General features: G+C 44.0%; 1 protein-coding gene across 1 annotated transcript in view; it reads left to right on the top strand.

The window, feature by feature from the left end:
- Window positions 1-14,387, top strand: part of gbe1b (glucan (1,4-alpha-), branching enzyme 1b) — an 85,249-nt gene extending 70,862 nt beyond the window's left edge. Inside the window, exons 15-16 of the mRNA XM_084467488.1 lie at window positions 4,060-4,177; window positions 11,988-14,387. Coding sequence (XP_084323614.1) covers window positions 4,060-4,177; window positions 11,988-12,050 — 181 coding nt within the window. The 3' untranslated portion in view covers window positions 12,051-14,387. The remainder of the gene's footprint in view (window positions 1-4,059; window positions 4,178-11,987) is intronic.
- Window positions 14,388-15,176: the final 789 nt, after the last annotated feature.

Genomic DNA, 15,176 nt, shown 5'->3' with positions numbered 1-15,176 from the left:
GAGAGAGAGAGAAAGTAATCTTAAATGGGCTAATGTCTCGTTGTATCGGCGATAAAGAGTTATGTGCCCGAATTCTGGGGCATACTTTTACATGGTTATGAATACAGTGCATCATCAGTACGGCCTTTACTCAACAATAGACTACAACAAAAAAAACACACACACGTACATGCTGGCCTTTATGTTCATCCATTTGTTTCCATTTCATTTTAATTTCATTATTACTTTGTTTAAACTCCGACTTAACTTTTTTGTGCTTTTGTGCTTTTCTTGAAACAAGAGACAGCCTCAAGCCAACCCCCCCCCCCCCTCCCCCCGCCCGACCATAAAAACAAAAGATTTTTCGGACCATTAAAATTCAGCGAAAGTCAGCTTCTTTTTTCTCCCGATAGACACTCCAACCATCACTATTTTCTGCTCCTTCTTTATTCTCCTCGGGTCCCGGCGGACATGTTCTTCAGGCGGTGGGCTTTATCTGCTGCTCGGAGCATTAGAAATCCCAGTCGGAGCCCGCCCCTCCCCCCTCCACCTCCATGAAAGGTGTAGCTGTCAGGGCAGAGGAGGGCTTTGATTCCCACGACTACCGATCGGCACTGGAGAACTTGTCAGGCCATCATTCTCTCATTTCCTCCCTGAACGCTCTTTGAAATCACGGCACTGTGTGGAGCAGTCCGAATTAACTAACTAGGCAAGGGGGAGCGGTGGGGGGGGAGAGATAGATAGATGGAATGGTAGAGAGAGGGAGCGATGGAGTCATAGAGAGGGAGGGGGTAGAAAGGGCAGGAGGGAGGGGAAGAGGTAGAGAGGAATTAAGGAGAAAGAGGGGGAGAGGACAAAGCGAAATAAAGACGAGCGATGGTAAAGACAAGCCATTCTCTGCCCTAGTTCCAGGAAATACTTGATTCACTCAACCTGTACCCATCATTACCTAATTTTATGATACTATAGTCTTCACTTTCACTATATTCACATTAGAATGTATTGTTGAGATCATTTCATTTTATGTTGATGATTGAGAGGGGGTGTGATAAATTTGGTAATTAAGTTGTTTAACTGAAAAGAGGACTTTCACCTCTACTTTCAGGAGCAAATGAGGACAACCCGTCTATGAATTTAAGTATTTCACTTCAAGGTTACAAAGTGTTCTCCAGCCAAACACAAAGCTAAGAATTACAAAAGGAAAAAAAAGTCTTAAGTCAATGTGCTCCCACTTAATTGCCATTATGTCCGTACTGCAAGCTGAAAAGAGAGCCGGAGTAGGAAATAAAGAAAGAGGCTGTATTGACCAAAGTGGATGCCTATACTGCAAATCACAGCCCCAGCCGGCAGATTTGTTTGTTTTGCTTTACTTAAAGACAACTTCTTCCTCTTCCTCTTCTTTTTCTTCGTCGGGGAACTTGTAACTGCTGCTGCTCCCGCAAGACATGGTTATCAATTTCCAAACCAAGTCACAGGGGGTGAAATAACTGTGTGCTCAAGATATACCGCAAAGTGAAGGTGGTGTCAACTATTTCACAGAATCCTGCCAACCGGTGTAGCTGTGAGGTTGGTTCTGATAAACAAGAATGACAAGTTGTGTTGTTCTGGTGGTTTCTGCTAAAGGTACAACCAACCGAAATGGCCCAGAATTCTTTAGTGATGTTTGCGATATGAAAACAAAGCACAACACTGGATTTGTATTATTTTTTTTTTAATCAAATAATCTGACTTTTTCTGAAGACAGAAGAATAGAGTGAAAAGAAGAGTGAAAAGAAAAACAGTTTCCTAAACTCTGGAAACTTCCTCTGGGCACTGTCGAAAAGAAACCAGTACAGTAGTAGTGCATTTGTTGGGAATCCAATATTTCAATTAGCATCGATTCCTAATTTTCCCAGCATGCACTACATCTGCTGAGGCAAATCTTTCGATCTTTTATCTTGCAATATCACACGGCTATACTTCACAACTAAATAACACCCACATGTAGAGGCCTATACCCCACACAAACAATACACACGCATACGGATACACACTCGCATATGCACACACTCTTTTTGCTTGCTTTTGGGTGTCCATCATGTACTGTGTATATATATATATACACACACACACACACACACACACACCACACACACACACACACACACACACACACACAACACACACACACACACACACACATATATGTATGTATATATATATATGTATGTATATATATATAATATATATATATATATATACACACGTTGAACACACACATACATACGTACATACGTTCACACACTAAATCTCTAGAGGAGTGTGTGTGGGTCCTGTTGTTGTGGATGAGCATGAAGCCTGAGCTCATCTTGTCTGAAACGATGCCCAGAGCAGCACTTCTTAAGCAGGCAGGGTGGGCAGCGGAGGCTCCCTGGCTCTGGGGGTAGCTGTGGTGGTGATGGTGGTGCCGGTGGTGGTGGTCGCACTGCGTTCCGAGCTCCCGGCGCAGCCTATAGGGAGGGGAGGTGATCATTCAAGCAGCCAATTAGGGATGCTCTCCTCTGCTCGATTGTTGCCTGGAGCCCCCAGGAGAGGCTGGTGAATAATGCAATACACATATACGCACGTTCTCGTGCACGCAGTCTCGCACGCAATCACATACTCACACACATGCATACAGTAATATAGACACTCACGCACGTGTGCACTGACACACATACACGTGTTTGTACATTCACAAACACCATTCGTGTTGAGGTGCACATATTCTGCCATTTTTGGAAAATAAAATTGCGGTCGTGCGGTGGTGGTGGTCGGGGGGTATACAAATGTATATGTGTGTACAGGGTACTGTAGGGATGCAGGAAGGCCTCTGGATGTGTAAATATTGATTTGTACTGTATTTAATGTTGTGTATCTATGTATTGATGAATACAGCGCTGCTATGATGCTGACGCTCGCCTTTTATTAATGTTCCACACACATGATAGATCCTGGCAAGGTTTTCACTTTCGGTTCGGCGAGCCCTTGGAGATTTATTAGTTTCATATTTTTGTGTATTTTTTTGTCTTTTTTGAAAGCAGATCTTTTGAAAGATCATATTTCTTTGGGAGGTACAATATGCTGATCAGTTGGATATGGACATGTGAGGTAATGGGTAATATAAAAACATCAAATATAAAAATCGAAAATGCTAAATCCTCTCAAAATGCTGTGGATCCACAGCCCGCAGGCTATTAAAGACAGCTCTCTGCACCTTGATGACATCACCAAATCCCTAAAGCACCTCTTTATCGGCAAACTCTGATGCAAACTTTTTTTTTCCTCTTTTAACTTCTAAGACAAACAACGCACTCTCAGAGCACCAGCACAATGCCCAGACTCATGGGAAATGTAGGCTTTTATTCTTGGAAACCGCCAGTGGTATTTTTTTCTTCTAATAAAGAATGGGATCTTTCTGTCTCTGAGCTTCTTGTCTTGGGTGCAGCCGAGAGCTGTGGTTGTCTTAAGATCTCCATACGGTGGAGTCACTCCCATCGGCCCGGAGGTCCCAAGATCAAACGCTCAGCGATCGCCTGAATACATGTGAGATGAAGTCACTGAAAATAGACCTTCTTAACACCCCCCCCCACACCTCCTGTCCTCCCGTCTCCTCCCCAAATGACCGAGGGCAGTAACAGGTTTTTAAATATTCCACCGTGTCCGTGTCAATGCGATAGACGTGCAGACGTGTGTCATGTATTTATTTTGCTAAGTTTGGACAGCATTTGATGAAATCTTTATTAACGTCTTGAATTGGAGAAATGAGACAGGCAGACGGCAGTTGAGCAGCAGTTGAATCACATTTCTGCTTATGCAAATGTTGTTGGGCCAGCATCCGCTTTGTCAATTAGGGACCCTGCGTGTTTTCGCTTTGCAGCACTGTGAGGTGGATGAGTTGTGAAATAAACACAGAGATCTCATTGAGGCTGACGCTGGCACTGCTGCCAGACATTCTTTCTCACACTCTCATCTCAGAACTAAATGATTAAATCGTCATCATCTAGGCTCCTCTTAGTTGTCAGATGTTATTATAGAGATACTCCTTTACCCCTGCGTCAGATATACCATCAAGCTGGACTCTGATGACGTTCAGTTCGGCGGCCACGGGCGACTGGACCATAACACTGAGTTCTTCACTAAACCCCAGGACTTCAACGGGCGCTCCAACGTAATGCAGGTAAAGGATGTTCTCCTTTTATACAAATTTCTCTTTTGATGTTGATGTACAGAAGCATGGATGGTCACGAGTTTGAGTTTGCTAATCATTTTGTTTCAAAACCATTAAGTAAGGAGTAAACTCTACAGTCTCAAATAATTGCATTCAAAGATTCCAAAGGGTTACACTCAAAAATTCCAAAGGTCAAAACTTGAAAGTTTCAAATGGTTAAACTTGAAAGTCTCAAAAGTTTTAAACTGTACAGTCTCAAAAGAAAAGGCTGGACATCCTTAAAGGGTTGAACCCTACAGTTTGAAATGTTTCAACTCTACAGTCTCAAATGTTTCAACTTTACAGTCTCAAATGTTTAGGTTTCAAAGACGTGCACAGGCCCATGTTGAGTTGAGATTTGACAGTAATCCCCTGCACTAAACCTACAAACAGACTAGGAATGAAACTCCCGAAGCACTGTGGAGCAAGGAAGAACATTGAGAAGATGTGTTCAGTATATAGTGGCTACTCTGTTTTGTACTCTAAGCTGAAAAGTACTGGGTTCAATCCCCCAATGTCCAAAACCTATCCGTGGGCATTCTGGAGCAGGAGCAAGAACAAGAACCCCAACATACTCCTAGACCCCAACATACTCCTAGACCTGTATGAGAAATTATGACCGTAAACAAGGTGAGGTTAGGTCACTGCTGTCTGTTAGGGGTGTAACGATACACTAAAGTCACGGTTCGGTACGTACCTCGGTTTTTAAGTCACGGTTCGTTATGTTTTTCGGTACAGCAGTTTTTATTATTTTATTAAACAATTTGATTTTGATTTGATTTATTAAATTGTATCAAACAAATGCCTTACACAAATGAAAATACATCAATATAAATACAATTGAGGATAAAAACACAATAAAGTCCAGGACTTATTTCCATTGTGGTCCTCAACACAAAACATCAGGACAAGACAAGACAAGACACTAACAGAGTGTGTGATAATCAATATAAACATAATTATATATATTTTTTTTTTAATAATTTTTTCTCGGTAAGTACCGAAATGAAACGTGCATCGAACCGTTAGACCCGTACCATAATATTTCGGTTTGAATATGCGTATCGTTACACCCCTACTGTCTGTTAGAGGTTTTGGTCTCAGTCCATGCCTTGAAGGAGGTAAAGCAGAGGTAAAGCAGAGGTAGCATCAAAGATGCTGCCAAAAGGTAGACACAAAGCGCTACACCAGGGGAGCTCACGTCAGAATGCTAGCGCATGGCTAGCTCTGGTATCAGTATCTCGGGGGCACAGCCTTTGTTTTGCCCGTACTTCCCGATGAGTGGGTGCCAGTCAAGGCCAAGAACCAGTTTTGTGTCGGCACAAAGCCACTACCCCATCCCCTTATGGAGCTAACGCACCATCCACTGTTCATCCTCATAAATACGGCATTAGCTTTTAATACCGTCTCAAGCTAGAGATCAAACGCCCCATTCTAAAGAGCTGCTCCGTGGTGTTGAGGGACAGACAAACCCATGGAAAACCAATGGTTTTTTCGCCATGCATTGTAAGCCTGTTTGTGAATATAATATTTACTATCTGTAGTTACACCACTTGCGCCGTCTCTTATCTCAAAGTCAGCGAGTCTTTTTTCCTCATCTTTTCCCTGCGAGGCCGCTGAATGCCGGGCGTGTTTCGGCGTTCTCCCGCAAACAGTGTGCATAATTCATGGCGCGCAAACTTACCTCTTCATGTGTACGCCTCTTAGATTTGCATGGCTTCCCGCTGAGAAAGTGGAAAGTTTGTGACTATCGGGTTTCCATCATCGAGATAGCTCCGGGCTAATAGCACGAAGTGGATCTGGCCATGAAATAGAGGAGGAAACACTGATATGCATTTTAAGCAGAACAGCTCTGGGACGTTCCTTATGTTTCTCCCCCCCCCCCCCCCCATGCTTTTTATGTATCCTGATGTCATGTTTTTTCATGAAAAAACGCCGAGAGGCATTCAGATGTTTGCGAACAAGGTCAGGGATAATCCCGGCGAAGGATTGACACAGACGCACGCCTCTCCGTGGAAACTCGCTCAGCACACACGTGTTAGATCTTATGTTAATGAATCCAATTAATCCAAAGAGGAGCGGTGTGCGCGCGCTGAGTGGCGGGCGGAAGTGGAAGTCTCTCCACTTTCCACCGCCGAGCTCTTACCCCGCCGCCTGGCGATGGAAAGCGTCAGTGGGGGGAAACGTGAGTCACAGCCGAGGCGACACAAACGCTTAATGAGCTGTTTGTTTTGCTGAACCTTGGGTGACCCGTTCTCCGGATCAATCGGTGGAACGTTTGCGGTTAATGAAAATAGCAGGCACCGGGGTCTGGGTCGTGAGCGTGTGGGAGTTGGTCCCTTTTTTTTTTTTAATGTGTCAAACGCGTTCACTCGCAATTCTGCCACCACGGCACTATTTTAACCAGCCTTTGCGCCAGCAACCCCTCCCCCGGCCGCATCAGACTCGCCCGCTCGCAGCCACTCAGTAAATCAGCCCCGTTTTGGCTCCGATTTCGTCATGAAAGAGCAAGAGGAGGGATGGGGTGGTGGTGGGGTTGAAATTCCACATTCCCTTGTTACTCATTCTCACTCTTCTTACTAATTCAAACAGCACAGCATCACCCCCCCCCCCCCCTCCCCCCCCCCCCCGTTCCCTGAAGGCCAAAATGTGAAGTTTAGTTAACGAGTCATCTGCTAATGCGGGCACCATCAGGGAATCCTGGGAAATTAAAAGCGAGGGATGGAGCTGACGGGAGCATATACAGACTAACAGTACGTACAAGTAGAGGGAGCCCAGTGCACCGTGTGGCATCCTCCTGGGTATGAACGAGCAGAAAGAGCACACGTTACAGAGGGGAAATGGTGAAACAAGTTCGGACAATGGACCATTTTGGAAACATAATTTATATACACTGGGTTGGATCCCAAGTGTCCTCGACACTGAATTCAATTGGAGTCCTTTCAAAACATGAGATGATTTAGCGTCTGCTAAATAAGTAAATAGTAATATATAACTCCATGGGCAGGAGGAGGACGGGGATCTCATGTCTTCTAGTTTTAAACTGCGTCTGACAGCTCAAATCGCTTAGATTACAACGCCAAGTTTCTAACCGCCCTCTCTGCCTACCTGAATATGATAAAACTACTTTGCCTTCATCTCATTTCAACTATTTTTCCCTCATTGTTTTTTTCGCTCCTATTTCTGACCCACCCGGCACCTATTTCAGTCCCTCTTGCATGTTTCCTTCCCGATTCTTAATATTTCCCCACTGGGTTTCAGGAGCGATTTTCCCCTCGCCGTGGCAGGTTTTTTTTAAGGGCCCGGGGTAAGGTGGTGCTGTCTAACCCTGGCCCCTGTGAAGGCCCCAGAGACCGTTAACTGTGGGAGAAGAACTATACGCATAAAGTTTGTTGACAAGATGAGGCAGATGGAGGCCGCCACGGGACGCATCACCCCGTCCGTGATTCATTTAACAACTGTTGCTTTTAAAAGTCACTGTTTGGACCCTGATACACCAACCGACACCAACCGACACCACCCCTCCCCAGCCCTCGTTGCTTTTTAATGAGTGCTGCTGCTCCCTCGTTATTCAGGAACATAAAACTTTATTATGGTCTAATAATTCTCTGAATGGGGGGGCTCTGATTGGACCTTCGGCTGCACCTGGTCATATAAAGGCCCTTCAGAATTTGTAGCTGAGCACGACAGGCTGAATCATTTCAGCTCCCAAATTGCTGGATTCTATTTGGATAAATAGAGGTTGAATTCAAATACAAGAACTCAACTAAATCCTTAGTTTTTCTACTAAGTGGTAAGGCCTCTGATAATTTGAGTGCTTTGACAAAAATACAACGTATACTGCCAGGCTATGGTACCCTCACATGCCAAGTATATTAAGATTCTCAGCACGCAAACGGGATCAGTACCCTAATGCCACATAATGAATGTAATGATGATGCAACAATTAGTTTAGTCTTAACACATGCACAAAACAGATGTAATCAAGGAAGCATTTCTACGTGTTTCAGTATGTAAACCACTCATCAACATGGCAGAAGACAGTCAGACACAAAGAGACAAGTAAACAGGTAAACGGGCTACTTGATGAGGTATCCCAGGTGGGTAGTGTGCATTGATGATTTTTTGTATTCCCTAAAAGCCAAGTCAATTTGATTTCAATCGCCCCTTAATCAGTCACTGTCTCAAAGGGCTTCACAGGCCACATTACATGGCGGCCCCCTCACCCTGGCTCCAAAGAAAAACACCTTTAATTATCAAAGAGGAGACCTTGAGAAGCAAGGCAGAATTGAAAGCTTTATTATAATATCTGAGCATGGGCCTCAGGCTGGGCCCGGTGAGACCAGAGGCACACTCTGCAACATGTAAAGAACGACCGATGCTTTCCCGGCCACACTCCTTAAAATGCTCACGGAAAATGAAATAATAATAAAAAGTAGGATTATTTTTTTGTCAAACATGGAGGGGTTTTACTCACGCTTCGGTGAACCACCGCTGCACTCCTCCTCCTGGGCTTTGATTAGAAGAAACAGAAACTTGATTTGAAAAGTTTCCGTCAAGACTCTGTGGTTAGACCGGGTCAGAACACAAGACTGTTAATGGGCACTATTGAGAAGCCAAACGTAATACACAAAATGACTTCATCAGAAACTGGCAAAGGCTGTAGAAGTCTTAATTTATGGAGAAGCCAGTCAGTTGCTAGAGCGGCATATTGGGTGTTTTACAAGAATCCTCCAAATACCTCGCTGTGCGAATCTGTAGGCCTGAAAACCCAGCCTCGATGCAAGTATCCTTTCAGTATTCTGACTGATTACCACACCCCTCCTGTACCTTCATAATATCTGTATTCACTCTCTAAACCCTACCTGCTCCTTAATGACTTCTGTACATTTTATAGCCCTTATGGTTAGTATAGGAGTATCCTATAGTATAGGAGATATAATCGATTTGCTTTGGGAATGTTATTTTCGGATAAAACCTGAGAAAGAGGCCTAGTGTTGAAATTAAATGAAAGACCAGTCGGTGCAATCATTGTCTAACCCCTCCATGTTCCTGAAGGACCTGTCTCTGTATTCATTGCCCAACCCCTACCTTCTTCATTATGATCTGTCTCTGTATTCACTGTCTATCCCCTACCTGCTCCTTAATGACCTGTCTCTGTATTCACTGCCAATCCCCTTCCTGCTCCTTAATGACCTGTCTCTGTATTCACTGTCTATCCCCTACCTGCTCCTTAATGACCTGTCTCTGTATTCACTGTCTAGCTCCTACCTGCTCCTTAATGACCTGTCTCTGTATTCACTGTCTATCCCCTTCCTGCTCCTTAATGACCTGTCTCTGTATTCACTGTCTATCCCCTTCCTGCTCCTTAATGACCTGTCTCTGTATTCACTGTCTATCCCCTTCCTGCTCCTTAATGACCTGTCTCTGTATTCACTGTCTATCCCCTTCCTGCTCCTTAATGACCTGTCTCTGTATTCACTGTCTAGCTCCTACCTGCTCCTTAATGACCTGTCTCTGTATTCACTGTCTATCCCCTTCCTGCTCCTTAATGACCTGTCTCTGTATTCACTGTCTAGCTCCTACCTGCTCCTTAATGACCTGTCTCTGTATTCACTGTCTAGCTCCTACCTGCTCCTTAATGACCTGTCTCTGTATTCACTGTCTATCCCCTTCCTGCTCCTTAATGACCTGTCTCTGTATTCACTGTCTATCCCCTTCCTGCTCCTTAATGACCTGTCTCTGTATTCACTGTCTAGTTCCTACCTGCTCCTTAATTACCTTTGTACCTGCTGTTGGCCCCCTTTGTTAAACAATGGTGGAACAAGATCAAATTATACTATGAATAATAAGTCGATCCCTTAGTGTTCAAGCGATGTTCACACAGCGTTTGTTTAGGGGTGTTTTCATGGTCCCAGCTGGTGATGCGGTGAGACTGTTGTGACTATGTTGTGACTGGCCTCGAGGTTAGGGTTAGGGTTAGATTTGCAGCAGCCCTGGCCCGAATCAGGCCAATCACATCCATTTATCTAATGTGGGGCGGGTCTGATTGGACTACTGTGCAGAGGAGCGCTCTGTGGGAGCGCCGTTTGAGGCATTTTCCATAATAACCAAAAAAAAACATTAAAAATAACATTGTATATTTCATTGTAATATGGACCGCAAAACTGCAAATGTCCCTTTTTTCCTTTCTGAAATCGGGTCACCGTAGACTAAAGAGATGCTAATTAGAAGGTCTGTCGCTGGTCTATCTTTTTATTTGGAGGAGGTCTTTTTTTCCACCCTTGCCATGGTTCTCCGTCGGGTGGAACTAAAAGGTGTCGACATGTTTCAGGTGTGGCACAGTGGTGGGCACACAGTGTCGTTAGGTATGTACCGCCTCTCCAGCTGCTTTTGAATCCAGACTCCCCCCCACCACTGTGAAACATAATTAGCAACAGTGTCTATGTCTGTTTGTTTTAAACCAACGTACCCATGGCTTCCCAAAATGGAGCCCTAAAGAAACAAGTAGGCATAAAGAAGAGAGGGGAGACGAACGGCTTGCAGTGGTTTGGGAGTGTGGTGGGTTTTTTGTTTTGGCGGGAAATCAAATAGAATAGAGTTTGGTTTTCTCCATCTTTTTAAAATGAGCACTCAGGGGTTCAGCACTTCCGTAACTGTCCAGGGGAACGGGAATGTACGAACGTTTGATCTAAAAAACCCTGATAAAATAACTCAGGATGGTAGTCTCACATCCGCACAGTGGAGTCTGACATCAAGAGGCCCTTTCTAACGAATCAAGATTTTCTTCAGATGTCAATTTTTGTTTTGTTTTGTTTTTGACTGTTCCCCAAGACTCGAAGGAAGACTAGATGGCTCAGCCCACTGGCAAATACAGACTTCCCTCAACTCCACGTTATCTCTGTTGTTCCGAGCCGTTATTCATAAAAACCAGAGGGATTCACTGATCAGAGAATCACTTAGTTTAAAGCTATTTTCTTCTTCACCAGAAGAGTGATTGCTGAACAGGGAGCCAGTCTCCAGAGTCGGTTGTCCTTGTTGTTGAGCTGTTGGTTCTACTGCCACCTAGAGGTGACAGAAGGTATTACAGTACCGACAGAACTTATTATCACCCGGCAACAGACCAATATGTTCATGATATTACAGTTCAGACACAGAGAAGAAATATAACATTTCATCTAAACACTAAATGTCACAACGAATGTAGCAAAAAATGGAGCAATGTTGGAACCTAACAATCTAAACACTAAATAACATTTAGTGTTGTGATTATGTTCTAAAAATTCAGTCAGTATATACAGTATATTCATACAGTGTATATATATATATTTGTGTGTATGTATGTATGTATTATCTAATGATATTCATCCCCATGTGACACTCAACATTTAACACCCTAGTTATCATCAATTGCTATTGTCAGGTTCCTTGACAAGTTGCTTTTGCCTCCCTTCCTCTCTCTACCCTCTTCACCTCTCTCACGGCCTGATCTCTCCCCCACTGTTCCATCTCCCTTCACTCTCCTTTTTTGACCTTTGTCTCTCCATCCCTCCCTCCTCATTTCGCCCTCCTGCCCCTTCCTATCCCCCTCTATCTCGTTAAACATCCCATAACCCCAACCTCACTTGTTCATAACCTCTCCCTCCCTCCCTCTCTCCCCCTCACATCTCACACTCTCTCATTCCCAACCCCTCCTCTCTCTCCCCCTCCATCTCTCTCTGTCCGCCCCCTTCTCTCTCCCCTTCCCCCCACCCCTCCTCCGTCCCCTCTGCCCCTCTAGGTCTACATCCCCTGCAGAGCAGCGCTGGTCCTGGTCAACGATGAGATAGATTACAGTTATTAGGGTGGTGATGGGGGCCTGGGGGGCCGGTGCCGGGGCCCTGAAGAGGAAGAGAAGGGGGGAGTAATTGTCCTCCCAGAGTCCAGATTCAGAGATGGGTCCAGGGCCTCAGTCCGAGGGATAACAACTACCTGGTGTCTGAGGGTCAACCGTGCAAACCATCCCCACGCCACAGCCTTTGTTGCACACCGTGTGAACACACACACACACACACACACACACACACACACACACACACACACACACACACACACACACACACACACACACACACACACACACACACACACACACACACACACAATAGAAAATTGCAGGGAGGGAGGGAGACGAGGGAGGGTATAGGTGACAGTGTGTTTGTGTGTTTTTTTGTGTATCTGTGTGCTCATTTGTCTGTCTGTCTGTCTGTCTGTTCAAACACCACCTGCAGCCCTACTATAACAGTGTCAGAACCCATTGAGTCCAGATTGGTGGTTCTGGGAGGAGGAGAGGGAGGGTCACTGACCCCGCTACAGCCACCAGCCACCAGTCCGCGGCCAGTAACTATCTGCAGGCTGCGTGCGTCCAGCTGCACCGCTGGTACACATGGCCGGGGCTCACTGCACGCGCTCCGTACAGCGGGACCAGAACAACCAGGAACAAGAGATGTTGTTGGCAAAATAAATAAATACAAATATTATAAACAGACAGATGTACGTGCACACACATTCCCACACTTGCACACAAAGACATGCACACCCTCAGTTCAGCAGGAAAAAGCAGAGAAGGAAAAACCAATAAGTGTTATTTTAGAGTTTTATTTGGTATTGGTTACCGTTTGAATTGAATTGAGAATTGTTCATTTTATGAGATATATATATATATATATATATATATTATAATATATATTTTAAATATTCTAATTGTGGGTTTAAGTGTTGATACAAATATAAAAATCTTTAATTTAATAGTTAATCTTGGAGGGTGAATCACGCCACTGTTAGACTGGGAGTTTAGCAGGATTAGGAGCAGGGCAGATTTGTATGGAGTGATAAGCTACTTGGAACCATTATACTGTACCAACAGATGCACCTAATTCAGCTCTAGTAGCTTTCCTAACCCCTAGTCATGATTTGCAGTGAAAGAGATCTGATCAAATCGACACACGCCACACGATGCAAGCAGGAGTTAAAAATACTCAACTCTGGTGTTTTTTTCAAGATAAATCTCAATGTGAACAGACAGTCTGGGCTTTGTTTATTTCTCTATGAAGCACTCTGCATATTTTTGTCATTTTTAAACATTTCAGTGAGAAATAGTCATAGACTACGCACTTTCAGTGTGTTTAGGCGCTGGGGAAGTTTAGGCACTGGGGAATTAATATTAAGGTGTTATCAATTTGAATTGTTTAAAAAGAGCATATCACTCATAATATTTAATCATGTAGATGGTACACGTATAGCAGGCATATTCTTACACAGATACATTTGATTGGTTACTTAGACGCTGATCGGTTTACCATTCCCAGGACACTGATTTAACAGGGTTATTAGAAGACCCAAATGTATTTGGAAATTCACACTCTGAAACAAACGGCCTTCATCTTTTTCAATTATTACTTATCTCTCCCTGTGTCTCTCACACACATACACACAGGCGCACAGACTCTGAAGCGAAGAGTTTGGTCTCTGCAAACTTCATCGCACCTTCCGTGTGACCCTAATTTTCCTGTTTCACCATTTCCCATATACAGAGATGGGTGAAAAGGCTGAGAGAGACACAGTGAGAAGGGGGAGGAAAGGGGAGAGAGAGGGGGGAAGAGAGAGAAAGATAGAGAGAGCATCTACGTTGAAAAAGAAATGAATAAACGACATGGTGTCTGAGTGCCGCTAGTCTTTGCTCACTGAGATAACGGAGTAGGCCACAGCCTCTTATGTGGCTCTTTATGCTAAACATGGAGGCCTAAATACAATTTCTCTACGTTGTGTGGTCTCATTCTGTCCAGGTGTGTGTACGTGTGTGTGTTTCTTCTCTAAACCCACTACATCGATGCATTATCAAATGTATTATCACCAGCTTTTTTGTTGCATGGAAAGGTTCCTGCACCACCTTCCGTCCAGATAAAGAAGAGAGAAAGCCGTCGGTATTCAGTGACGCCCTCCCATGTTTGGGCTACAGTGTTTGGATGAATCTGGGGTTTTCTTTAACACCCAAAATGTCATTTGTTTTTCCACCTCTCCAGTCTACACATATAGAGAGATAGGCTGCAACACTCACAGTGGTTCACTAGTTACTTGTTTTATTGCCCTCATCATCCACCCAAATTAATCTAAAATAAAATGGATCTGTGATGCACCGTCACTGATTTGTATTGTTTCCGTCCGGGCGTGGGGAGATAGTGGAGATTTGAGAGTCCTTGAACACAGTAGCTGCTTATTTGGCATTTTTATGGATTTCCGTGATGTTAATGACATAACCTGCCTGCCCCCTACTCTCTCCTGGCATCTTAGTTTTGGGGGGGGGGGCAGGCACCTGTATTAGAATAACTTTCGCAACATTAATAGTGAGGCTTATGCATAGACAACTATTAGGCAAATATAATAAATATGCTAATGGTCATTTATTTTGTAAAATTGTGTCACATTTTCAATGTAACACACTTCCATTTTTTTTTGCTAAATTAGTAGGCCTACACAAACAAACAAAAATGTTACAGTTCAATAAGTAAATGAACAATATTTGACCTTTGATCTCATCTTGCAATGACCATCATGATCATTTTGCCCTATAATCTGCATAATAAGACGTTGTGCCCAATCACTTCAAATGATAAGGCCTAGCTTTTGAAATGGGTTATAATCATACAGGGAATAAAGGACTAAGTTAATTATTGACTCAATAAAGCTGCAGGATGATAGTCTTGTTCTTATGACTGTTCCATTGTTAACCAACGAGCCTCTTCATTCGGGTGCTTCGTCAAACGGCTGTTGTACCTTGGTGGAGGTGAAGCATGCTCCAATAAACTTCGAAAACCTTAAAAACTCGTTGACCCAAATCCTGAGATAGTTTTGCCCTCAAGGTTTTAAGCTTGATTATCTGAACCCGGCCCGGAGCTGAAATTGGTTACTTTGGTGCAGTCAGTGAGTCTGA

Source organism: Micromesistius poutassou (genome assembly GCF_964030765.1).
Source record: "Micromesistius poutassou genome assembly, chromosome: 4".
Taxonomy (NCBI): Eukaryota; Metazoa; Chordata; class Actinopteri; order Gadiformes; family Gadidae; genus Micromesistius; species Micromesistius poutassou.
This window is presented reverse-complemented; position numbering and strand designations above follow the sequence as displayed.